The 26,047-nt window shown below is 40.0% G+C and overlaps 1 protein-coding gene across 1 annotated transcript in view; it reads left to right on the forward strand.

Moving 5' to 3' along the window:
• Positions 1-26,047, forward strand: part of LOC126248681 (serine/threonine-protein kinase WNK1) — a 325,351-nt gene that overhangs the window by 41,068 nt on the left and 258,236 nt on the right. Inside the window, exon 4 of the mRNA XM_049949948.1 lies at positions 515-614. Coding sequence (XP_049805905.1) covers positions 515-614 — 100 coding nt within the window. The remainder of the gene's footprint in view (positions 1-514; positions 615-26,047) is intronic.

Below are 26,047 nucleotides of genomic sequence, written 5' to 3' on the forward strand. Positions count from 1 at the left end.
TGGCACAAATGAAAAAACATTTCACTGAATTTTTTGAGTTGAGTCCCACAGTTTGCTTGTTCAGGGGTAATTGTCTTGTTATGTGATGTAGGGTTTTCAGATTGTTCAGGTTTCAGAAACTGAAGAAAGCATGAAGTAAATGTACTTTTCAGTGGCTCATTGATGATATGATTAGAGGAGGTTCAGAAAGAGAATAGAAATTCTTATCTATGAAACATGGTATCACGAAAATGATTAATTTTTAGTGTGAATGATCCATCTGGCCTTTATTATTTGTCATATACTACAGTTAAATTTTGTCATCTGTCTTTCCGTTCAGTACTTGCCTTTTTTCTCCCTTGATTTTGGCACCTCGTTGCAAATTACATTGAATACATCTTGACAATACTGTTAATCCATTCACTATATTTCACTGCAATTAATTCATTTCAACTGAAATAATTCAAGCAAAGTATTTCTTTTTCTTGTTTATCAGCTGTTGGTTTTTAGCTGTTATACTCTCTTATGTTGGCAGCACAACATGTGGACTGGAAGAAAAACCACCTGTTGCAAGTGATGAATCTAGTCAAGAAACCAAATATAGTGATCGTACTGTGATTCCTGATACTTGGGATGTAAGTAGAGCACACTCTCTCTCTCTCTCTCTCTCTCTCTCTCTCTCTCTCTCTGTCTGTGTGTGTGTGTGTGTGTGTGTGTGTGTGTGTGTGTGTGTGTGTTACAAGTTTGTATGACTGTTTTATAAAAATTTTCATAGTACAGTAGTAACAGTGCGTGAATTAGCAAATATATTCAGGTGTATTTTTTCACCATTCATTCCCCCACTGTAAATGCTGCTTTTTCCTTCCATGTTAATATACTTGGTTACAGCAACTGAGCATGAAAGGCCCTGTGGCATGAACTATGTTATGTTTGTTTATTTATAAGTGACTAGCATATGACATTTAATTACAGTTACCAGAATCTGTTTGGAAATAGCATCAAAGTTTACCGACATGGTATGGCGGAAATTAAGCTTTATATTGGACTGCAACAACAGTAGTGTTATATAGGTGTTATTCTTATCTTGGAATGCTCTCTTGAGTTTTCAGAATTCAAACCTTATGTAAATTAATAAATATTGATTAAATTAAAAATATAAGCAGCTTTTCGCCTTTGTATGTCAATTTATAGAAAAATAGTCATAGCACAATAGCAGCAGCACTCTAGTTATTTGTTGGATCTTTTTTGTAAATTTTGGAAAATGTGAACAACATATATTTGAACATATACAGTAAGTTAAATCAGGGTGTAGATGACCCGGGACAACTGGGAGATCCCGGAAAAACCTGGAAATTTTTTCATTCAGCGGAAAACCAGGGAATTTTTTAGAAATCTGAGAATTTTTCATTGTTTTAGTTTTCAGTTAAATTTTTGTAATTTTGACTGGTAAGAACCGATACCCTAACAAAGGATATTACTGTATCCTGCTATTTCAACAATAAAACATAAATGAGAGAAGAAAATGAAAATAACTTAAATTGCAAAGGAAATGCACCATATGCAACAATGATTCACAGTGCTCATGCAGGCGTCTGCCAACAGCAAAATGTGTCAAAGGCTTTAGGAAGACTATGGAATGCTTCATAACAACATATTGCCTCCAATGAGCATGAAGTCAGAACTGTTTACATTAGATTCGTTTTAGCAGTTACGAGCGGGCTCATGTGTATGCGCGGTTGAGTTGTGTTTGAGCAGTAGATTCTCCGCTTCTGGCTACAAGAATGTGGCTATTGGCTGTGCAAGCAGTCACAGCAAGCAGCTAGATGCTACTGGGAAAAGGGGGTGCCAAATTCATATTCTTGAGGGGGGAAAAAACCTTGTTTCACAAAGTGCCTAGCATTCAGTGCACGTTTGTCTATTGATTATTCATATGATTTTGAAACACTTCCGTGTTGCTTTTTGAACATTTTGGAACACATTTTAAGTTGATGTCTGAATGAATCATAAGTTGATTTTTGAAGGCATTCATATCATACGTGATGTGTCTGTCAGGAGAATCCTCGTCGCATCTAGAAATAAACTTTCCACAGACAAAAGGGGACGGGGCTATACAAGCTGAGCGGAGTAAAGCCGAACGGATGAATGCCAATTGCTGTCTGATTATGTGGTTGATTGGCTTTGCGAATGATCAGTGTTGTTATAATTACTAGCGAAATCCATAGATTCGGACTACCAGAATGGAAATAAACAACCGACAGGAATAACAGGTGAGAAAGATTACGTACTATCTTCTCTGTGTACCCAAGAAAATGAAATTTTATCAGAAAGTTTTTGGCCAGGTCACTACACTAGTAAGGACCTGTTTTACAGTCCCTGGCTAGAAGCCACTTGAGTTCTATTCTGGAAGTAAAGCGGAAAACATGTAGTACAAACACATAATAACGCCTAACTGGAAAACAATCACGGAATAACTAAACCTGTGATTCTGGAAAGGTTATTGAAATTAATCAGAGAACAAATTTTGACAATGGCAGGAATAGCTGCAGAATTGGTGATGACAAGATTGTTTGTTAGAACGAGGAAGGAGAAGAAACGGGGACATCACACAAATTATGGAAGAATGACGATTCCAGATGTCTATAAAAATTTCTTGTAGTAGGCCTAATAGGCATTTGGTGTTGGCACCACGTGTATTATATTCTGTCGTGTTATAAAAATGGCCATTTGTGCCAAAATAGTCTCGTTTATTTGGTGTCTTACAAAATTTCTCCAGTATTAGAAAGGTCTATTTTGTTTTATCTAGCAGACAGTGACAAAATAGACGTAATCACATCGAGAAACCACACCAGTCTTGGGTATTAGTTGTGTTAACAGCTTTTTCAGTATTAGATAACGACATTTCGATTTTTTGTGTAGCGAAACGTTTGATGAGCTTTGATGAGATAACAGATCCTTTCGCAGAAAGGAAAGCATGCCATGTAAACCTGTAGCAAGATTAGAGAGAAAAAAATGGTAGGAGCTAAGGATTGAAGAAATGTGTACTTTCTTGCTTGTCTCTCTTCTTTATTGGTTTTATGTATCCTATATTTAATTTTATGTCAGACAAAACAGCAAGTTATTAGCTAATAGGCAATAAAGAGTGCAAATTTTCTGAAGAGTTCTTGTTCTCCGAAAATATACACGTTTCAATTCCACAGAGCGAAACACTGTGACATGCGACAGAAGAATGCTTTATGAAGAGACGTGGCACTGCACTTTGGCACACTTAAGACCAAGTAACATGTCCTACATTTCCTCGAACACACATGTTTTATGTTTCAGACTTTTCAGAAAGATGTGCACTACAAGATATATACCTTGTTTCATGAAGTGCCTAGCATCCAGTGCACGTTGGTCTATCGATTATTCGTATGACTATGAAACGTGTCCCTATCAGTTTTTGAACATTGTTGAACACATTCTAAGTTGATTTCTGAATGAATCATATGTTGATTTGTGAATGCGTGCATAGTGTACGTGATGTCTCTGTCAGTGGAATCCTCGTCACATCTAGAAATAAACTTTCCTGCAGACAAAAGGGTCTATACGAGCTGAGGAGAGTATAGCCGAATGAAAGAAAGCCAACCACTGTCTGATTATGTGGTTGATAGGGTTTGAGGATGGTGAGCGTTGTTAAGATTGCCAGCAAAATCCATAGATTCAGACTGCCAGAGTGTGAATAAACGACTAACAGGAATAACAGGTAAGAAAGATTACGTATTATCTTCTCGATGTATCCAAGAAAATGAAATTTTGACAAATTTTTGGCTAGATCGCTATACTAGCAAGGGCCAGTTGTACAGTCTCCGGCTACCAGCCACTTTAAGGTCTATTCTGGAAGTATCGCGGAAAACGCGTTGTACAAACATGTAACAGTGCCTAACCGGAGAATAACTGCGGGATAACTAAACTGGTGATTCTGGCAGAGTTAGTGAAGTTAACCAGCGATTAAGCTTTGACATTGGCAGGAATTCATACGGAATTAGTGGTTATAACATCGTTTGTTAGAACGAGGAAGGAGAAGAAACGGGGACATCACACAAATTATGGAAGAATAAGAAGATTCCAAATTTCTATAAAAATTTCGCACACTACTTTTCGATCTCATGCTTGAGAAACTGAAGCGTATAAAAGAAGTGTAAAACTATTTCCTAACGTAAAGCTTTTTGCTTGTAGTAGGCCTAATAGGCATTTGATATTGGTACTTTGTGAATTGTAATCTGCCGTGTTATAGAAATGACCATTTCTGCTAAAACAGTCTTGTTTATTTGGCATGTGCTACAATTGCTGCAGTATTATGAAGGCTTATTTTGTTTTATCTCGCAGACAATGACAAAATATAGGTAATCAGGTCGAGAAACCACACGAGTCTTGGGCCTATTTGTTATTACAGCTTTTTCAGTATTAGACAATGACATTTAGATTTTTCATGTAGCAAAACGTTTGATGAACTTTGATGATGTAACAGATCCTTTCGCAGAAAGGAAGGCACACCATGTAAAGCTGTAGCAAGATTAGAGAGAAAAAAATTCTAAGAGCTAAGGATTGAAGAAATTTGTACTGTCTTGCTTGTCTCCTCTCTTAACTGGTTTTATGTATCCTATACTTAATTTTATGTCACACAAAGCAGCAAGTTGTTAGCTAATAGGGAATAAAGAGTGCAAATTTTCTGAAGAGTTAAAAAACAGAGGGGCAGTATGTCAAACCGGCCGACTGGAAGGAGAAGAGGCATCATAGTACATTTTAATTTCCACTGTCCTTTGATGGCATCCAGTACAGACTATACACGTTTCAATTCCACAGACCGAAATATAGTGACGTGCGATAGAAGATGCTGTGTGAAGAGGTGTGGCGCTGCACTTTGGCACACTTAAGATCAGATAACATGTCTTACAATTCCTCGGACACGCATGTTTTATGTATCAGAGTCTTCAGAAAGATTTGCGCTACAAAATGAACGTATTTTTGAAATTTTTTTTTTTTTTCCCCCGTCCTATCTCAATTGATCGAGGGACGCCACTATCTACTATTTCCCCGGTTCGGAAATATTGTAGATACGGATCTGATGCGCAGAACAGTCTGAGTTATAATAGGGAAGCGGGTAGTCTCCATGTGACCCGTGTTTACATTTAGTGATTTTGCTATTTCCTCTTTGTCTACTGCAGTCACGTCAAATGAAAACAAAATTGATTTCTTTGGCCAGGAGTTATCATGTGAATTAAAATACATTCACATATGGACGGAAGGCTAAAATACATTATTTTTTTCAGATTTTATTTTATTTCTACCATTCTGACAGTCGAGCATTAATTGCCATGCAGAACAATGAAGTTATTTTTATCGGTTTGCCGAAGAAATTTTCTTTTATTAATCTTTTCCCCTGAGGCAGTCAATATATTTGAAACAAAGGGTTTAATTTCAAACTATTGGCTAGTTTCAACTGTTTGGTGCATTTCAAGTGTACGTTTTAATCTTCTAGCACGTATGGCATTATGCCATAACAAAGAACCAGACATGAGATAACAAAGTACTGGTACCCAAGGAAATTTACATCCTGAAACGACATTGAAAAGCTTAATATCAGGTCGATGCCTACTTCACTGGGAATCTGGGACTCATTTAAAAATCAGCTCTTTGATGACGAGCCACTTAGAAGAATTTATAGCCCAGAAGATCACACTTTTATGTCATTATTAAAAAATTTACTAGCACATTTGTGTGATATATCTTAAAATGTAATACGTGTATAAAAGACCAACGTTATATGTGAAAGCTTAGCTTCTCTTGCAGCGTATTGGGCTTGGAGACTAATATTATATGTGAAAGCTTTGTTTTTCTTGTAGCAACATTATATATATAAATTTAAGCCTTTAACATTTCCTGTTTGTGTGTTCGCGCTACTTAACAGTGATGTTGCTATTGGCTGACTACACCACGTGTCCGAAGCTCTGAATATCCACTGTCATCGGCTGGCGAGATCACATGACATGAGCTATGACTGGCTTACAAATACGCTTCACAGTGTCGATTTCAATGCTTCGGAAAGTAACATGCGGTGTTCGGTGGAATTCGAATTTATACTTTCGTAATACGAAAATATGCAGCGTACATGTTGCTGCCTATCAAAGATCTTTCCAAAAGATGTTTTGTTTTCTAAAGCGCTGGGAAATTCTACACCCATGTATAAAACCATAACCATTCAAAGGATTGATAAGTTATACAGTTCCAAGAGAAAATATACTGTCAGTTAACAGGGAAAAACTATGTTACCACCTGGGAGAAAGTGTATTTTTAACTGGGAAATCCGGGAGAAATCCAGGATTTTTTTTTTTCCTCATCCACGTATACACCCTGCCTGAAGATCAGACATTTATGTCATCATTAAAAAATTTTGCTGGCACATTTGTGTGATATAGCTTAAAGTGTAACATGCGCAAAAAAATCAACATTATATGCGAAATCTTAGCTTCTCTTGCAGCCTATTAACCTTAAAGACCAATATTATATGTGAAAGCTTTTCTTTTCTTGTAGCAACACTATGTATATTAATTTAAACTATTAACTTTCCCGGTTTGTGTTCATGCTACGTAACAGTGATGTTGCTGTTGGTTGACTACATCACACGCCCTATGCTCCGAGTATCCGCTGTCATAGGCTGCTGAGATCACGTTACATGAGCTGTGACTGGCTTACAGAAACACATCACAATCTCGATTTCAATGATTCGGAAAGTAACATGCAGTATTTGGTGGAATTCCAATGTATACTTTCGTTATACAAAAATATGCAACGTACATGTCGCTGCACATGAAAGATATTTCCAAAACGTGTCTTTTTCTCTGAGTTTCGTTTGCTAAAGTGCTGGGAAATTCTATGCCCGTGTATAAAACCTTAAGCATTCAAAGTATTGATAAGGGAAAATATACTGTCACTTAACACGGAAAAAGCATTTTTTCACCCGGGGGAAAGTGTATTTTTAACTGGGAATTCCGGGAAAAATCCAGGAATTTTTCTTCTTTGTCCACGTATACAGCCTTTAAATATATTTTTGGAGATAAAGTATAAAAATAACAAAATGAGATAGGAACTTCACCCTAGATACACTAGAGGCAAAAATTAACAACTAAAGTAATTGTTAATAGCCAGCAAGGCAATGTTGCACATTGCAGACAAACAGTAGTAGACCACTTAAAATTACTGAGCAAAGTAACTCAAAGATTAAGGTATTGAACTCGTATTCAGGAGTAGTGTATTTGAAGTCCTTGGTCTGTGTGTAAGTTGGTTCTCTTTGGTGTAGAGAAATCACTTAAGAAAATGCTGAGGCATAGTTGGTTTATTCCTTCCCTCCCCATCTGAGATAGAACTCTGTATCTAAACACCATGCTGTTGCCTAGGCATTAAACACTATTAACGCTTCCTCGAAATTAAATTTGTAGCAACTGATCACAATAAAGTTTGCAGCACGTGTACTAACTACCCTAATATCATTTGGGCAAAATAACACCAACTGCAATCTTGCTAGAAGCTCTTGTTTACTCTGTAAAAAAATGTTTTGGAGGCATGGTGTTTTCATGGCACTATAAGAAAAAAGTCTGTTAGAGCTGCATCAGGTAAGTGCAGCAGCCAAGCAACAGCCTGCCCATCAGGGCAATACCCAAAATAATCATGAACACTGTCTGCATTTTGAGTGGAGCATCAAAATGTTAATCGTACACTAATGAGCTGAAACATTATGACCACCTGGGTAATAGCATGTTGGTCTACCTGTGGAACACAAATACTACAGCAGTTCGGCATGGCATGAGTTCAGTAAGTTCTCGGTAGGTTCCTTGAGGTATGTGGCACAAGATGTCTATGCACAAGTCACGCATTTCCTGTAAATTATGGGCTAGTAGTTTGTTGGCACAGAGCTGGCGCCCAGTATTGTCTCCAGTGCATTCCACTGGGTTTGGATCTGGTGAATATGGTGGCTAAGAAGTTAATGTGAGTTGACTATCATACTCATCAAACCACTATTGAATGATACTAGCCTAGTGACTTGGACAGTTATCTTGCTGGAAGATGCCATCACTGTCATGGAAGAAGTCCAGCATAATGGAATGTAGGTGGTGTGAAATAATGTTAATGTATTCTGCAGCTGTTGTGGTCCATTCAATTACTGCCACTGGTAGCATGGATGCCCATCTAAATGTCCCCCACAGCATTATACTATCCCAAATGGCAGGTATTCATGGTGTGGTGCATGCTCCAAGCACCCATTTGTCTGGATGACACCATATCTGGATGTGACCATCAACCTAGTATAACAAGAAATGTAATTCATCTGAACAGGTGACCCATTTTGATTGGTAAAAGGCCCAGTTTCATCAGTGTCACAGTTGTAATTGAGGATGTCCTTGGATCAACATGGGAACATATAGGGGTTGTCTTCTGTAGAGCCCCATGTTCAACAACGTGTGCTGAATGGTGTGCTGGAAAACATTGTATTTTTGTCGCATTTTCTATCTGCTTTATGGAGCGTGCAAGCCTTCTACATCCACGTACTATGATGAGGCAGTGAAGTTCCAACACCTTGTCGCCTATTAATTTTTTCACCATCCCTCAACCACTTTCCACAGATGCTCACAACAATAACACATGAACAGCTGAACAACTTCTCCATTCCTGAGATAATCGTTCCCAGGTGCCGGGCCGTAACTATCAGCCCATTTTCAAAGTCATGTACATCATTGGTATTCCACATTTGCAGCCCATATCATTGCTACAGTGATTCCCCCATTTCTCTCTGCTCTGTTTATGTATTTTCTTTAACATATTGTGTGCCTGTGATGCCACCAGGTAGAATTCAGTCCCATGGTGGGCAGTAGTCATAATGTTTTGGCTCATCAGTGTATGTGCAGTCGGAAAACATACAAAGTAGTTTTGATAAAGTAATGTGGGAAATTCTCTCTCTAATGTACAGCTCATACCTCTCTTTTTGGGATGGACAAACATCAGAAACCCTGTAATTGTTATGCCTGTCCACATGTTCACTGTAAACCTTTCATAATGACACCTCATGGGTATCCCATAGGGTTTAAATCAGCTGAAACGTGATTGTTTCAACTTTTGAATATTCCACCTAAAGTGGAAGAAACTAGTTCAATGAAAAATACATTGACATGAAACTGAGATTCACTATTGGCTTCATGAAACTAGGCCAAACTTAAAGTGTAATCTCTGTTGTGGTGGTGGTGGTGGTGGTGGTGGTGGTGGTGGTAGTAGTAGTAGTAGTGACAATATTGGTTGAACTGATCATGCTTTCCAAACACTGGGGGGAAGAGTTGGGGATAAACATTTTAGAGGGATTCTAAGGCTTTACTCCAGTACACATGTTGAAGTTGATGTAGGGCGCAGCAGTTATACAGAGAGAAGGCGGCATTTACAGAATAGTGTGGAGAGCTGCAGCAAACCAGTCTTTGGACTAAAGATCACTGCAGCAATTAATAAACAATTTATTTTACCTTTAGGACCGGAGTGAAGAAGACCAATTAATATTAATAATACAATTTGATAATTAAACTTTTTGTTCATTTCAAATATAAATTCTTAATTATTGATATTTTATGAAAGATTGTTAATAGAGGCTGCTTAAATTAAGAAAAGATAACAATTTAATTTTTTGGGACAAAAATGAAAAACCAAATACTCTTTATTTGGGCTACGTCCATTGTTTTATGTCACAGATGTAATCTCATATGAAACACAATAATAAGTGTTGCAGAAACATGAAAAACAATCATTTTTACAGCATTGAGCACACCATACAAATGCTGCATTTTTACATTTGCCACTGTGTCGTTACAATATGAGCCCAACAGAACTGATCTGGAGTGAAGTTAAGGCATTTCACACAAGAAATAACAAGACTGTTAAGCTGGCAGATGTACTAAAACTAATGCACACAGCTTTTTCATATGTCGCTGTTGATTGCTGGTGGGATACAGAACAGCACGTCGTAAAAGAAGGAGAAAATGTGGCGCCTGTGTGGATTCTGTTGATCAACTCGTTATCAATGTAGCAGAAGACAGTTCCAGAACTGAAGTGCATTTCTCGGATTTGAATAAGGAAGGAGCTAAGAGATTACCAGACGACTGATTTTAATTAATAGCTTCAATGGCATGAGTGAGTGTTCAGCAATACGGTGAAGTCCCTGCAGCATGCTTTGCATCACACACAGCTCGCCAAGAAAAAGTATCCTGTGTTTAAGTTAGGAATTTTCATCGCTTTTGTTTGTAATTAGAATGCTATGTTAGGTGAGAAAGAGAGCATTTTATGATTTCCGTCTGTTCACCTAAGAAGCGTCCGGTAGTGCTGGCATTTTGCCAAGTATTATTTCATTCTCTTTAAAAATTATATGACATTTGAAGCTATTTTGTGTCTCCACTTATCTCTCTTTGTCTGATCTGCAACTGCACAAATCATTGCAGGTTTGTTGGACCAGCTGGCTGGCCATTGCTTTCAAAGTTAAATGCGCCAGTAAAGCTGTTGTGCCCCATTATCATTCAATCTGTGTGTGTAACACAGCACAAAACCTGTCCTTATGATTGTACTTGGCTGTACTGGACATAGTTTGGCTTCCACTCCATATGAATTGAAATCCAATAAGATTCAAGCAAACACGGAAGAATACATAGTAGAATGTTTACATCAGGTTTCTTCTTATGATGAAAGCAGTATAAAAGTGAAATAACTGAAATTGTATCAAGTTTCAGAATTTTGCGGTTTCTATTGGATATAGGGAATTGGATGAAACAGTCCAGGATTCTTTTAATTCATATAACCGCATCCTGCATTGTCCATATGTTAGTTGATGGCTTTTCAGTTTTGTGCAAACATTTCGTGCTACATAATGTTCCATCTGTTCCAGTCACGTTTTCTCAGCACTCCTATGGCCACATGGTGATTACTTACACAGGCTGCATTAGAACTATTTTTATTTAATGTGTGTACGTTTGAGTGCTAACTAGGCACAGTCCAGCCTTCTAATAATTTTGTAGTGTAGAGTTTTATGTCTTCAGTATAGATAGGGAGTGTGGATTGCTGTGTTTGGATGCAGGTTGAGTTAGTGATCCTTCGCTCACAGCTCCGTGCGGTGCTGGTTTCAGTCACACAGCTTGAGTCTGTTACTAATGGGCATCACTGTGGGAGGCCAGATTTGGGGACCTCAGAGAAATTCAGCATGTTCCATATGTCCCCAGATTGATCCACTACTGTTCATGCCGCAGTTACTGCCTGCACTGAGGCTGTTCCCCTAACCAGTGGTAGACTGGAAGGTTATTACAAGTTATGGCAGGCAGCGAAAGACTTTTCGGGGGGCTGATTGAAAGGCGTCACCAGTTCATCTAACAAACAGGTTCAAGGTGCTGTCTGTGGCTGTTATAGGTCCTGAGCTAGATGCAGCCACTTGTCCTGTTTTAGGGGAAGCCTCTCAGACTGCAAGGTCTGGGCAGTCACAGAGTGGGATAATTGATAGTTGGGAGCTCCAATGTTGGACACGTAATGGGGGCACCTTAGGGACGTGGCTGTGAGGAGGGGAAGAAATCCAGTGTGTGTGCATTCTGGGGGAGTCATCCAAGATGTGGAACAGGTTCTTTCCAATCCCATGAAGAACATGGGGTGCAGACAACTGCGGGTGGTGGCTCATGTCAGTACTGATGAAGAGGTGCTCTCTGGTTTGGGGCAGCTAGCTGAATTGGTAAAGACTGCCAGTCTTCCTTGTGAGATAAAGGTAGAGCTCACCATCTGCAGCATTGTGACAGAACCGATTGCGAACCTTTGCTACAGGGCCAAGTGGAAGGTCTGAATTAGAGGCTCAGGCGGTTCTGCGACCATATTGGCTGCATATTCCATGACTTGCACCATAGGGAGGTAGGGTATTGAGTCCTGCTTAGTAGGTCAGGTGGCCACTCTGCACAGGGAGTGACTACAAGGGTAACACGTGCTGTGTGGTGTGGATTGGGTGGTTTTTTAGATTATAGGGTCCTGGGAAAGAACAAAGGGTGCAGGTCAAACACAAGACAAGGATTGATGTAAGAACCATAGGTATTATAGAAGTAAATTGTTGTACCTGTGTTTGAAAAGATCCAGAGCTCCAGGCACTAATATAAAGTACTGAAGCACCAATTGTTATAGGTACTGAAAGCTGGCTAAAACCAGGATAAGTTCAGCCAAAATTTTTACAAAGGACCTAACTGTGCTCAGAAAGGATTATATTAAATACAATTGATAGTGGTGTGTTTGTTGCTGTTAGTGGTAGTCTGTCTTCTAGTGAAATTGAGGTAGGTAGTGCCTGTGGGTTAGTATGGGTAGAGGCTATACTTGAAAACTGGAATAAATTAATAATGGGTTCTTTTTTTATCGACCTCCTGACACAGATGATGCCGTTGCTGAACAGTTCAAAAAATGACGTGTCTCATTTTAAATGAGTACCCCACTCATACACTTGTACTTGGTGCGTGCTACCCTCATTATGTTGGTGAAAGTACATGTTTAAAAGTTGGTGGTAGGCATAAACGTCAACCAAAATCATACTGAATGTTTTCTCAGAAAATTATTTTGAACAATTAGTTCAGGAGGCCATGTGAAGTGTAAATGGTTGCAAAAATGTATTTGACCTCTTAGCAACAAATAATCCATAGCAAATAGGAAACTTCATGATAGATTCAAGGATTTCTGACCACAACATTGTTGTAGTGAGACTGAATACTGTAACATCCAAACTGAGCAAAAACAAATGCAAAATATATGTATTTAAAAAAGCAGATAAAAATTTGCTTGATGCCTTCCTAAGAGACAGCCTCCATTCCTTCCAAAATAACTATGAAATTGTAGACCAGATTCAGAGAGATAGTATCGACAATAATGGAGAGATGTATACCAAATAAATTAATAAGAAATGGTACTGATCCCCTTGGTACACAAACGGATCATAACACTGTTACAGAAGCATTGAAAATATGGATTTCAAATCTAAAAGAACACAAAACCCCCAAGTTTGCCGAAGTTTCACAGAAGCCCAAAATTTAGCAGGAACTTTAATGTGAGATGCTTTTAACCATAACCAAACTGTCTAAAAATCTGGTAGAAAATACAGAGAGATTCTGATCATATGTAAAGGACACCAGCAGCAAAACAGAATCAATACCTTCACTGAGTGATAGTGAAGGTAATGTTATTGATGACATTGCCACCAAAGCATAGTTACTAAACACAGTTTTCTCAAATTCCTTCACCAAAGGATACAAAGTAAATATTCTAGAATTCAAATCGAGAACTGATACCAACATGAGTAATGTAGAAGTAGATATCCTCAATGTAGCAAAGTAGCTTAAATCACTTAATAAAGGAATGTTCTCTGGTCCATATTGTACACTAAGTAGATTCCTTTCAGAGTATGCTGACACAATAGCTTAACAATCTTATGCAACTGCTTGCTCAACAAAAGATCCATACCTGAAGGTGGGAAAGTTGCACAGGTAACACCAATATTCAAGAAAGGAAGTAGGAGTAATCCAATGAATTAGACCTATACCTCTGTCAGTTTGCAGTAGGATTTTGGAACATATACTGTGTTTCAACATTATGAATTACCTTGAGAAAAGCACAGCACAGATTCAGAAAATATCATTCTCGTGAAACACAACTAGCACTTCATTCATAAAAGTAATGTGCTATCAACATGTTATCTGAAATTGATTCCATATTTGTAGATTTCTGGTACATTATTTGAGGATGGGGAATGGGAAAGCTTTTGAGATGGTTGGACTGGGGTATTTGACCCTTGAGTGGTAAGCCAATGATTGTGTATTAAACAATTTAATTAATAAACTATTGAACAACAACGAGGACAATTCCAACATAGGTACTTTCACAATATTTTGACAAAAGCTGACGCATGACACACTACAAGATGCAAGAAGGTAAACCACAGTTAATCAAATAATTATTTGTTTTATGCAAGCAGACCATAAACAATACATGGGCACAAGCAGCCCTGTATACAGAATTATTCCCACCTGGCACCCACTGACAGGCACAGCCAATCTTACCAGAACTTCAGTAAATATCCTGAGTTGTTAATAAATTACATTCTTCATGCAAACAGTTATATAAAATTTATAAAGTATTGTTATTATTATTAAATAGCAAGAAATAACTAGCACTGTTTATATTCAGAACTACACTAGAAATTTTTGTTTAAAAAAAATTCGAAAAGGAAAATATTACTGCATGTGATTAAACAGCAAATATATTAAGACACACACATTGTAACTGTCATTTCTACTGAGCTGGAATTTGAAGAAGGCAGTTTACACAAATATCAGCTGTCAACACACAGGCCAAGGCAACAAACTGAATCAAATATTCAAGTCACATTCTTACTTACCAGTTAACAGCACTTGAATAGAGAACCAACAAGATTTAACATTAACACTTACAGCACGGTGCCCGTACGCCATACGTGCGCTGCCGCACTGACGTTGGCGACGGCGCCCGTATACCGTACGGGCGAGCCTTTATTTGGCTCCGTAAGCGCGTTTAGCGCGTCTCCGAAGCAGTTTCGTCAACTAATGTGGAGGTATTTCATTCTTCTTCCGCAAGAGGCAAGCACTTATTGGCTATCTCATCCTGGGAGCGGCTGGGAGCACTGCAAAGACGAAGTTACCTGCAGTTCATTCACAGGTGTTTACGATCGCGCAGCGAGTTGACAGAGGCAGAGATCTTAGATATTCTATATGGAGATGCAGGATCTGAAATTGACGAATCTGACAAAGAGGATTCGTGCTCTCCAGACGAAAGTACAAGTGATGATTCAGGAATGTATATGTCTCAATTGTTCATAAAGTGAAGAGTTCATTGCCGCATTTTGTATTGTGAGTAATGTTCATTACTTCACTTGCATTTAGTACCTTGTAGTACCAATCTTAGCATTATTTTTTTTCTATGCGGACAATGGTACAGACCATCAGTCACCATCTGTGATACCTGGTCATGTCTGGCTCACTGAGCACAAAGAGCAAGATTGGTCGGAACTAGACGATCAGCCAGCGCTGCCAGATTTCCACGAAGTAGTCGGCGTAGCATCGCATTTTTCAGATGTCACTGAGGAGCTTCGATATTTTAGTTATTTCTTTGATGACGACCTTATTCGGCTCATCAAAAGTGAAACGAATCTATACACTTGTAACGTTATTACGACAATGAAACGTAAAGGTAGCCTGAAAATAAACTCTGTTTGGCATGTGGTCTGCAGTAAAATTGCAAGAGATTTACTGGTCTCTCAGTATTATTTTGCATATGTGCGTCGTCAAATTGCCGAAAATCAGTGATTATTGGTCAACAGACCCATTTCTGCAGACAGGGTTTGCGAGTAAATTGTTGAGTCGCGATCGATTTTGCGCTACATTGTCGATGTTACACTTGAATGACAATGCTACGTTCATTAGCAGAGGCGAAGAAAAGCACGACCCACTTTACAAAGTGAGGCCTTTGTTTGATTTCTTTGTAAATAAAAGCAAAATTAGTTTTCGTCCAGGCATGAATCTGACAATAGATGAGGCAATGTCTCTCTTTCGTGGTAGAACAAGCTTCAGAGTATACATGAAAAACAAACCCAATAAATATGGAATAAAATTGTATGCTCTCTGCTATTCATCAACTGGTTATATGCTAAACTGTGGTGTATATACAGGTTCTGCAGGCAGTGTTGACAATAGTATCCAGGGCCTTGTAAGAAGGTTGTGTTTACAGTACTTTGGCAAAGGACATTGCATTTATATGGATCGGTACTACACCAGTCCATCTCTTTTGGACATGTTGTGGAAAAATAAAGCTCTTGGAGTGGGAGCTGTAATGAAAAACAGGAAAGGTTTGCGACGAATATTCGGAACACTAAAACTAAAAAAAAAAGGAAGTTTTTCAAAGGAAACACCATCGCTTGGCAGTGAAGTGGAAGTCAAAATGAGATTTTTTTTTTTTTTCTTTTCACAAAGCACAAGTCTACCAGCACTAGTATTCAAGTGAGGGCCAAAGGTGGAATAGCAGAAATTGTAAAGCCAGACGTTATTATTGATTACAATAAGAATAAAGCTGGGGTTGACAGAGCAGATCAGTTCTCCAGCTATTATCCGTATGCAAGAAAAACTTTGAAGTGGTGGTAAATGCTGTTTTTCCACTTGTTCATTGTGTCAACTGTCAACAGTTTTATTTTATATAAAGAGAACACTAGGAAGAATGTATCCCTAGTACACTTTATTCACAGAGTGGGGAAGAAATTGGCTGAGAAGGGCGGAAATATTTTTCAGCGAAAACCCGCTTCATCCTCACAAATTGAGAGGACATTTGCAAGGCACTTTCCAGAGAAGGTCCCACCCACTGCAAACAAGGTGAATACTACTAGGTATTGCAAAGTATGTTCAGACAGGGGGAAGAAAGAGACGGGTAAGCGCATCAGGAAGGAAAGTAGGTGGTGGTGCAAGGACTGTGGCATTGGCCTTTGCGTCCCACAGTGTTTCCAGGATTTTCACACAAAGGCTAACTACATCTGAACTATTAAAATACTCTAGTTTGCAGGTACCTGCAGTTACAGTCCAGTGATATTTTGTTTTAAACTTAGATACAGTAATAATGGTATTACTCAAGAGAGAGATCGTGTAAAACTTTTTTATCCACAATATTTTTGTGTTTTCTTTTTTTAATTATAACACCCATTTGTATTTTATATTGTAAAATAAACTCACATTCATGTAAGGCTCTTAGATTTTCCTTTTAAATGATGCAAGAACCATATTCCTATCATTTTTCTGTTCTTTGCAATCTAATTTCAAACATCCATTAAATATGCCAGTTCACAGCCAAGTGCCGGGTGTAAAGAGGGCAGTGTTGAAAGTGTTAAAGCCTTCAAGACAGGACAGAGGGAGCTGTCTGCATTCAGATCCAATTCATATTAAAGAGAAGTGCACAAAATTTTAAACTCTCGTCAGATAAACATCGAGCTAGCAAGCAAGAAAGTCAGTCAGTTTGAATTATTCACGATATGGTATAAATGACCACTATGCATATTGACAGCAATCAGAATCATATGATTTACACTGTCAAGCACCACAGTAAGTGAATTTAAACAGGAAAACCCATTTCCGTATGTAACCCAGGCACCAGTTTTGGTCTGTCAGGGCCAACAATACTCTCTACCACATATTACAAAATGGCAACACCTTAGGCATACTCAGACCCACCAGATTTAAATGACAGATGATAAAGTTCTATGACCGGAAAGAAATACACATACTATTAACACATGCAATATAATTTAAGAAATCACTTAGCAGCTTGGGCTATAGTGCAGTGGTCTCACATTCACATTAAATCAAGAAGCTTTTACAAAGCTTCAAATATAACTGGCAGACATGCCTCAACAGTTGTTTAATTCACAAGCATATGTCAGAAAACACAGGTCTAATCTCGAGTATGATGCGGCTATACAGTGCCAATGCAGCAGAGTGGCAAAATCCACCATTCACACACCGCAGAGCCTTCCATGTGGCATTGGCCCTTCTGCACTGTATCTGAGACACAACCTTTGCATTCCTACCTCGCATGCCACGATTAGAACACTACCAAAGTCAGAGGCTGCGTGCGTGCTCAAAGCTCCTTGTAGAATTTTTCTGAGGCAGCGATGATAAGTAGACGAGAACTGATACGGACATATCAATTTCCAGAAGGGTTTTGACACATTTCCTCACAAGTGACATCTTATCAAATTGTATACCTAAGGAATATTCCTTACTGTATTCGTGATTTCATGTCGGAAATATCACAGTTCATAGTTATTGTTTGAAAGTTGTAGAGTAAAACAGAAGTGATATCCGGTGTTCTCAAAGGAAAAGTTGTAAACCATCTGCTGTTCCTAGTCTATACAAATGATTCAGGAGATAATATTTTGCAGCCACCTTACATTGTTTGTACATGGTGCTGTCATTTACCATCTAGTAAAGTCATTGTAAGATCAAAATCGATTGCAAAATTATCTAGACAAAATATTTGTATTTTTGCAAAAAGTGGCAATTGACCCTAAATAATGAAAAATGTGGGGTCATCCACATGAGTACTAAAAGGAATTATTAAATTTCGGTTGCATTATAAATCGCTCAAATCTAAAGACAGTCAACTCAATACCTAGGAATTACGTTTATGAATGACTTAAATTAGAACAATCACATAGATAATATTGTGGAGAAGGCAGACCAGAGACGGTAATTTATCAGCAGAACACTTTGAAGATGCAACAGGTTTACTAAAGAGACTGCCTACACCACTCTTCTCCGTCTTCTGCTAGAGTACTGCTGTATAACATGGGCTTCTTACCAGATTGGATTGAGGGAGGACACTGAAAAAGTTCAAAGGAGGGCAGCTCTTTTTGTATTATTGCAAAATAGAAAGAGACTGTCATGGGAATGATAAGAGAGTTGAGGTGGCAGCCTTTAAAACAATGGCGTTTCTTGTTGCTGTGAGATCTTTTCATGAAATTTCAATCTCCAACATTATCTTCTGAACTGAAAATATTTTGTTGATTCCAATCTACATAGCAAGAAATGATCGTTGTAATAAACTTAGAGAATTAAGGGCTCACATGGAAAGATGTGTGTGTGTTTTTTCCCATGCACCCCTAAAGTGGAAAGGTGAGAAATAGCTTGAAGGTGGTTCAATGAACCTTCTGCCAGGCACTTACGTGAGAATTACAGAGTAGTGTTGTAGATATAGATAAATTTTTCAAATATTAATGATCTTATTTTATGTAAAAAAAGTTTTTGGCCTTTATGCTTCACCTTTGTGTGAGAGTTTGTTTGTGTAGTAGTGATAGTGTCATTCCCACTTCCTTTAGAAATAATATGTATAGACATTTATAAAATAAAATGTAGATCATTGACAGTTGAAGTTTTCATCAGTATGCACAATAGTTCCCTACTGAATGACATCGGACCCCCTGTGGGCCCGGGGGTTAGAATAGGCCCCAGGTATTCCTACCTGTCATAAGAGGAGACTAAAAGGAGTCTCACACCTTTTGGCCTTTATGTGATGGTCCCCTGTAAGGTTTGACCTCCATTTTTCAAAATTTTTCCAAAGAGCGAGCCAATTGGGAAAGGCGACTTACATGGTGCGTCATGTCCATCATGCATTGAGATCTTTAGCCCACTTTCTCGTCATGGCATTGCAGTCCCACGCATCCTCCATCTCTTGAGCAAGGACTCCTTCGTGGATGCGTTTTCCTCCACCCACTGTGCAGTGTCGTTTTGTGCGCCGATGATGATCGTGGAATTCTTTTCACCTCATATCCAGCACGGTAGCCAGTCCATTGTGGTGGGGCCACCAACTATCTTGTTGGTTGTAGCCCCCTGACTACACAGGGATTGCTCTGCTGATGCCTGCACCATTAACTCTCCACATATGGCACCAGGACTCCCGGCAATGGCCATCCTGCCAGGTGGCCTTTGCTGCGACTGGGTGGCGCCCATGGGGAGAGCCCCTGGTTGGAGTGGGAGGCATCAGGGCAGATGACGCGTGATGAAGTGTACCACGTCATCACTTGATGGAGATCAAATTCCAGCAGTCTCTAAGTGTTCAAAGTCTCATTACAGTGCAAGGAAGTATTACACTAAATTGTTCCCCTCCCTGGCCACACCATGGGAGGAACGCCAAGCTATGAATGGCAGCAAACCTTATTCACCCCAGTACCTTGTATGTACAAGATCTGGTGGGGGCTGCTTTGTCTCGATGAAGCCTCAGTTTTTTGTAGAGCATTTAGAGGACAAGTTTGTGGAGGTGGAGAGCTTGTCCAAAATGCGGTCAGGGTCAGTCTTGATAAAAATGACATCCTCTGCCCAGTCATGGGTATGACTCACTTGTGGCAAGCTGGGGGATGTTCCTGTTACCATCATGCCTCAAAAGAGCTTGAATATGGTTCAGGGTATTATATTCCACAGAGACCTTCCTTTGCAGTCTGACGACGAGCTACGCACCAACTTAGAGCGTCAAGGAGTTCATTTTGTCTGGCGCATCCAATGGGGTCCGAGGGATAAATACCTTGCCACCAGTGCCTTCATCTTGACCTTCGAGGGTGACAAATTACCCGGGAAGGTTAAGGTGATGATCTACTGTTGTGATATCAAGCCATATATCCCTCCACCAATGTGCTGCTTTAAGTGCTGGAAGTTCGGCCGTATGTCTTTCCACTGTACATGTCGAGATTGTGGACATCCATCCCATCACAATACTCCATGTGTACCGCCTCCCATCTGTGTCAACTGCGGAGAGCATCATTCCCCTTGCTCACCAGACTGCAGGATTTTACAGCGAGAAAGGAAAATCATGGAATACAAGACCCTGGACCGACTGACCTACACTGAGGCTAAATCCTGTGGCTATGACCTCCTCTTATGCCGCCACTAGGAGAACAGTTGTAGCCTAATCAGTTTCGCGAGTTCCAGTTGGCTCTCGGAGCCATAAGACTACACCTGCCCCCTTGATGGTGGGGGGCACTTCCCTCCCTGTTGCTCCCGGGAGCTCTGTCCCCCCAACTACTGGGGACACCAGTCCCCACTTCTCAGTCGGAGGAGCATAAGTCTTCTTTGGCTTCTCTCGCTTGGAAGGGGGCCCCTTGGATCACTCCCTTCCCAGGTTTCTGCTAGTGGGAAAGATGGCACCCGTCAGTGGCTGAAGTGCCCAAAAGCAGCTGGTCATAGGGCTTCACAATCATCCTGAGTCCTGGAGACTGAATCAGTGATCCCTCCCAGTCAAAGAAACCCAAGGATCAGCAAGAGAAATCCAGAAAGAAGACCCCCCAAGACCAAGAGAAATGCGGTGGCAGCCACACCACCACTGTGTACAAGCTCTGTGTCTGAGGATGAGGTGAAGATTCTGATGTCCGCTGAGGACCGAGATCTCGCCAGACGCTCAGACACAACAGATATAGCCTGTTCAGGAAATAAGTTGATGGCAGCAGGTGACCCTGAGGTGTAGATTGCCTCATTGACTGTTTCATGCCTTCCCAGTCCCACGATCATGTCATCCTCCAGTGGAATTGCAGCAGTTTTTTTCAGCACCTGGCTGAGCTGTGGCAACTGTTAAGCTTTACATCTGCTTTCTGCGTTGCCCTCCAGGAAATATTGTTCCTGGCAATGTGGACCCCTGCCCTTCGTGTCTATAGGGGATATTACAAGAACCATAGTGAATATAATAGTGTCGGGTGGAGTTTGTGTTTATGTATTGAACACAGTATGTAGTGAACCTGTGCTACTTCAAACTCCTCTTGAAGCTGTGGCTATCAAGATACGGACAACACAGGAAATAACTGTCTGCAATGTATATCTCCCTCCAGATGGTGCAGTACTCCTGAACGTATTGGCTGCACTGATTGATCAACTCCCAGAACCTTGCTTACTTTTGGGAGATTTTAATGCCCATAACTCCTTGTGGGGTAGCACCATGCTTACTAGCCATGACAAGATGTCAAAAATTTGTGGCTCATGGTAGTTACTCCACTATTGATTTATCAATTTGCAGCCCAGGACTTCTCCCATCTATCCACTGTAGAGCACATGACAACTTGTGTGGTAGTGACCACTTCCACATCTTCCTGTCACTCCCCAAGCATCATGCCCATCTCTGCTGTCACTGTTGAATCTCCCCCATGTGGTGCCATCAATGTTGTGATTGAGCAGGTCACTACAATGATAATTTCTGCGGCAGAAAAAGTGATCCCTCATTCTCTGGGGTGCCCCCGGCAGTCGATACTGCCCCGTGGAAGTAATTCCTATAACTATCAATGCTAGTAGATTAGCACTCATGATATTTTTGTTGTTAGTATATTTTACAGAAGGAGTATGCAGCAGTTACATCTGACTTTACTCATTGTGTGTCCCTTACCCTTCATGATGGCCTTTTTGTGAATATACGTTGATGAATGATCGAACAAATTAATTGAGGAATATTTCGTGGCAAATGGAAAAGAAGAAATTTATTTAGCCTTGTTTTATTTTACACAATAGTATTCACTCTTAAGCTTGTGTGAACACAGTATATACAGCAGTATGTTGAGTATTCACCAAACTTCTATACTTAAGAGTGAAGTAATCAGTCATTTTACTCTGTTGCCTATTTGCCCAGTACACACTTTTGAAATTACATACTATGCTCATTATTTCATTTGAAATTTCACTGATCCCTCTCTTAACTCGATAGAACATGTTCACAATTCTAAAGGTTTCTAAATCGCTATCACCGTAGGGATAGACATCTATTTCTTTTTTCTTCCTCTTCTTAATCATCTTCATCTCCTTTGCTCACTTCATGGTCACTGTGTGTGCTGACTTCATTTGAAATTTTGTCTTCAGTTTGCACTTTGGTTGTAACAAGGTCATCTGTTGTTGCATACATTTCATAGTCGTACTGATTGAGAATATCATAGTTGATTTCTGACAGCAATGCAGGTAGTGGCTCACCATCAGTGTCATTGAACGTGTCTTCAGTTTCAGTGGATTTATTCCGTCAGCTGTAATTCCCGTATGTTGGTAACAGTTCTTGATGGTTTGGGTTGTGACCTGGCTCCAAGATTTCGTAATGCATCTGATTTCATCCATCAGTATAATAGAATAGTCCTGCTTTTTCTCAATGTATTGTATCATTTTCAGCAATATGAGCTTACAATAGTGTCATTTCAGACTCCTCATTACTCCTCGGTCCATGGACTGCAATAAGCTTGTCATATTTGTACGAAGAAAAACGAGCTCAATATTCTCCAAACCAGAGAGTACAGGATGTACTGGACAGTTATCAACAAGAACCAGTATCTTCCTTTTCTCACTCACTGGACTCGTATTCGGGAGGACGATGATTCAACCCGCGTCTGGCCATCCTGATTTAGGCTTTCTGTGATTTCCCTAAATCGCTCCAGGCAAATTCTGGAATGGTTCCTTTGAAAGGGCATGGCCGACTTCCTTCCCTGTCCTCCCCTATTCTGATGAGCCTGATGACCTCGCTGTCTGGTCTCCTCCCTCAAACAATCCAACCCAAACCTTTTCTGACTTTTAAGCTCCTGACCCCATCGCCTTATTTCAGCTTCAAAGAGTTTGGAGTTCATCTTGGACTTTTTATTAGCATTGTATTGCACTGGCAGATTATTTTTTCATCCTTAAAACCTCTAAGATTCTTTGCCTTACCTATCACAAGCAGTTTTTTTCCCCCACAGTTCCATCTGCGTTAGCATAAACCAGAATTGTTATTCATTCTTTAGATAACTTGCCACCAACACATTCTTCACCCTTGAATTTGAGTTATTTCAGGTGTCAATTTAAATAGAATGCCAGTCCCGTCTACATTAAAGATACCTCAGTCTGCATATCCTTCACGAATTGTAGGCCATGCTGTGGTAAGCCATTGTTGGATTGTTTCAGTATTCGCATGTTGGGTTCACCACACAGTTTGCTAAACGTTATGCCATGACGCTGCTTGAATCTGTCAATACAGCCACTACTACACACACATTCCTCGTCTTTTAATTTCTTGGCAGATTCTTCTACTTTCACCATAAGGAGAGGTCCGCTAACGGGTACATCGATGCTTCTCTGTTGCTTAAACCACTTAAGCAGTGATTCATCCATGTTGCTGTGTTCAGCTTTTCATAACCACATAGTTTTAGATCCATTTTGTTCAAACGCAATAACAATTTTATCCTTGTTCTTCCAAATCATTTGGACTGTAGAATTTACAAGGCCAAATCGACGACACATGTCAGACATTTTAGCACCATTCTCAATTTTGTTAGTCAGTTTCACTTTTTCTTCCACTGTTAAAACTTTTCTTTTACTGGCCATCTGCTCTAAAATGCATGCAGATAATAACAGATTGTTATGGAAACTGACATCATGTGTACTGTTGACGAGTTCTGTGATTGTCACCACTACTGTCCATTTGTAATATTAAGCGATGATAAGTATGTTCCGTACTAAGAATATGACCGTACCATAGAAATCATGACATTATAGCAGAGTTGTTGTAATCAATGTTGTTATAAGAAAGTTCAACTGTATTTACTCAAAGAGAGAAATTTTGCATTTATAAAATAAATTTGCACTTAAAATATAATATTACACCCCTGAAAATAATGGAAAGAGTAAACCTAACAACTCTTCATATTGTTGAGGTTGATAGGCACATAAAGAAGACTGAAAAAATTGCAAAACTTTTGGATAGGATACTTTTTCAGATCAAAGGTTGGATCTGGAGGACATCATCCAAAAGCTTAGCAACATTTTGAGTCTTGTTTATCTGTCTATCGACGACCCAGTACCTAACCTATATGGTGAGTTGTTACCTTTACTCCTTCCATTATCTGCATTTCATGAAGGATCTTTCATTCTGATATGACATACAGTTCCCTCTGGGAACAACACGAATGAAGGCACTAACCTAGGCAATTGGAAACTATTCAAAGACTGCAGTGGGACTGCTATAATGTGGTCAAGTACATGACTTCTCGTCTGTGGAGAGGAGGGTTGTAGCTTATTTGAATGTCCGATTCACACACTGGCTCAATACTGACAAAATCTGTTAGTAAAAAATAGTGTAAAAAGGAATACACAGGATAAAAAGAAGTCTTGATGAGTTTTAGACACTGAAAACACTAATAGAACTCTCTCACAAAAGCAAAAGTATTACCTCTTCGATAAGCACTGGCACAGAGTGCTACACACTGGAAGACTTTTATGTATTTCAGATTGACAGAACTAAGTGCTAATGTTCCCAGAATGAGATTTTCACTCTGCAGCGGAGTGTGCGCTGATATGAAACTTCCTGGCAGATTAAAACTGTGTGCCCAACCGAGACTCGAACTCGGGACCTTTGCCTTTCGCGGGAAAGTGCTCTACCATCTGAGCTACCGAAGCACGACTCACGCCCGGTACTCACAGCTTTACTTCTGCCAGTACCTCCTTTCTTTCAGGAGTGCTAGTTCTGCAAGGTTCGCAGGAGAGCTTCTGTAAAGTTTGGAAGGTAGGAGACGAGGTACTGGCAGAAGTAAAACTGTGAGTACTGGGCGTGAGTCGTGCTTCGGTAGCTCAGATGGTAGAGCACTTTCCCGCGAAAGGCAAAGGTCCCGAGTTCGAGTCTCGGTCGGGCACACAGTTTTAATCTGCCAGGAAGTTTCATATCAGCGCACACTCCGCTGCAGAGTGAAAATCTCATTCTGGAAACATCCCCCAGGCTGTGGCTAAGCCATGTCTCCGCAATATCCTATCTTTCAGGAGTGCTAGTTCTGCAAGGTTCGCAGGAGAGCTTCTGTAAAGTTTGGAAGGTAGGAGACGAGGTACTGGCAGAAGTAAAGCTGTGAGTACCGGGCGTGAGTCGTGCTTCGGTAGCTCAGATTGTAGAGCACTTTCCCGCGAAAGGCAAAGGTCCCAAGTTCGAGTCTCGGTCGGGCACACAGTTTTAATCTGCCAGGAAGTTTCATATCAGCGCACACTCCGCTGCAGAGTGAAAATCTCATTCTGGAAACATCCCCCAGGCTGTGGCTAAGCCATGTCTCCACAATATCCTTTCTTTCAGGAGTGCTAATTCTGCAAGGTTCGCAGGAGAGCTTCTGTAAAGTTTGGAAGGTAGGAGACGAGGTACTGGTAGAAGTAAAGCTGTGAGTACCGGGCGTGAGTCGTGCTTCGGTAGCTCAGATGGTAGAGCACTTTCCCACAAAAGGCAAAGGTCCCGAGTTCGAGTCTCGGTCAGGCACACAGTTTTAATCTTCCAGGACGTTTTACAGAAGCTCTCCGCTGCAGAGTGAAAATCTCATTCTGGAAACATCTTCCAGGCTGTGGCAAAGCCATGTCTGCGCAATATCCTTTCTTTCAGGAGTGCTAGTTCTGCAAGGTTCGCAGGAGAGCTTCTGTAAAGTTTGGAAGGTAGGAGACGAGGTACTGGTAGAAGTAAAGCTGTGAGTACCGGG

The sequence above is a fragment of the Schistocerca nitens genome, chromosome 3, assembly GCF_023898315.1.
Source record: "Schistocerca nitens isolate TAMUIC-IGC-003100 chromosome 3, iqSchNite1.1, whole genome shotgun sequence".
Taxonomy (NCBI): Eukaryota; Metazoa; Arthropoda; class Insecta; order Orthoptera; family Acrididae; genus Schistocerca; species Schistocerca nitens.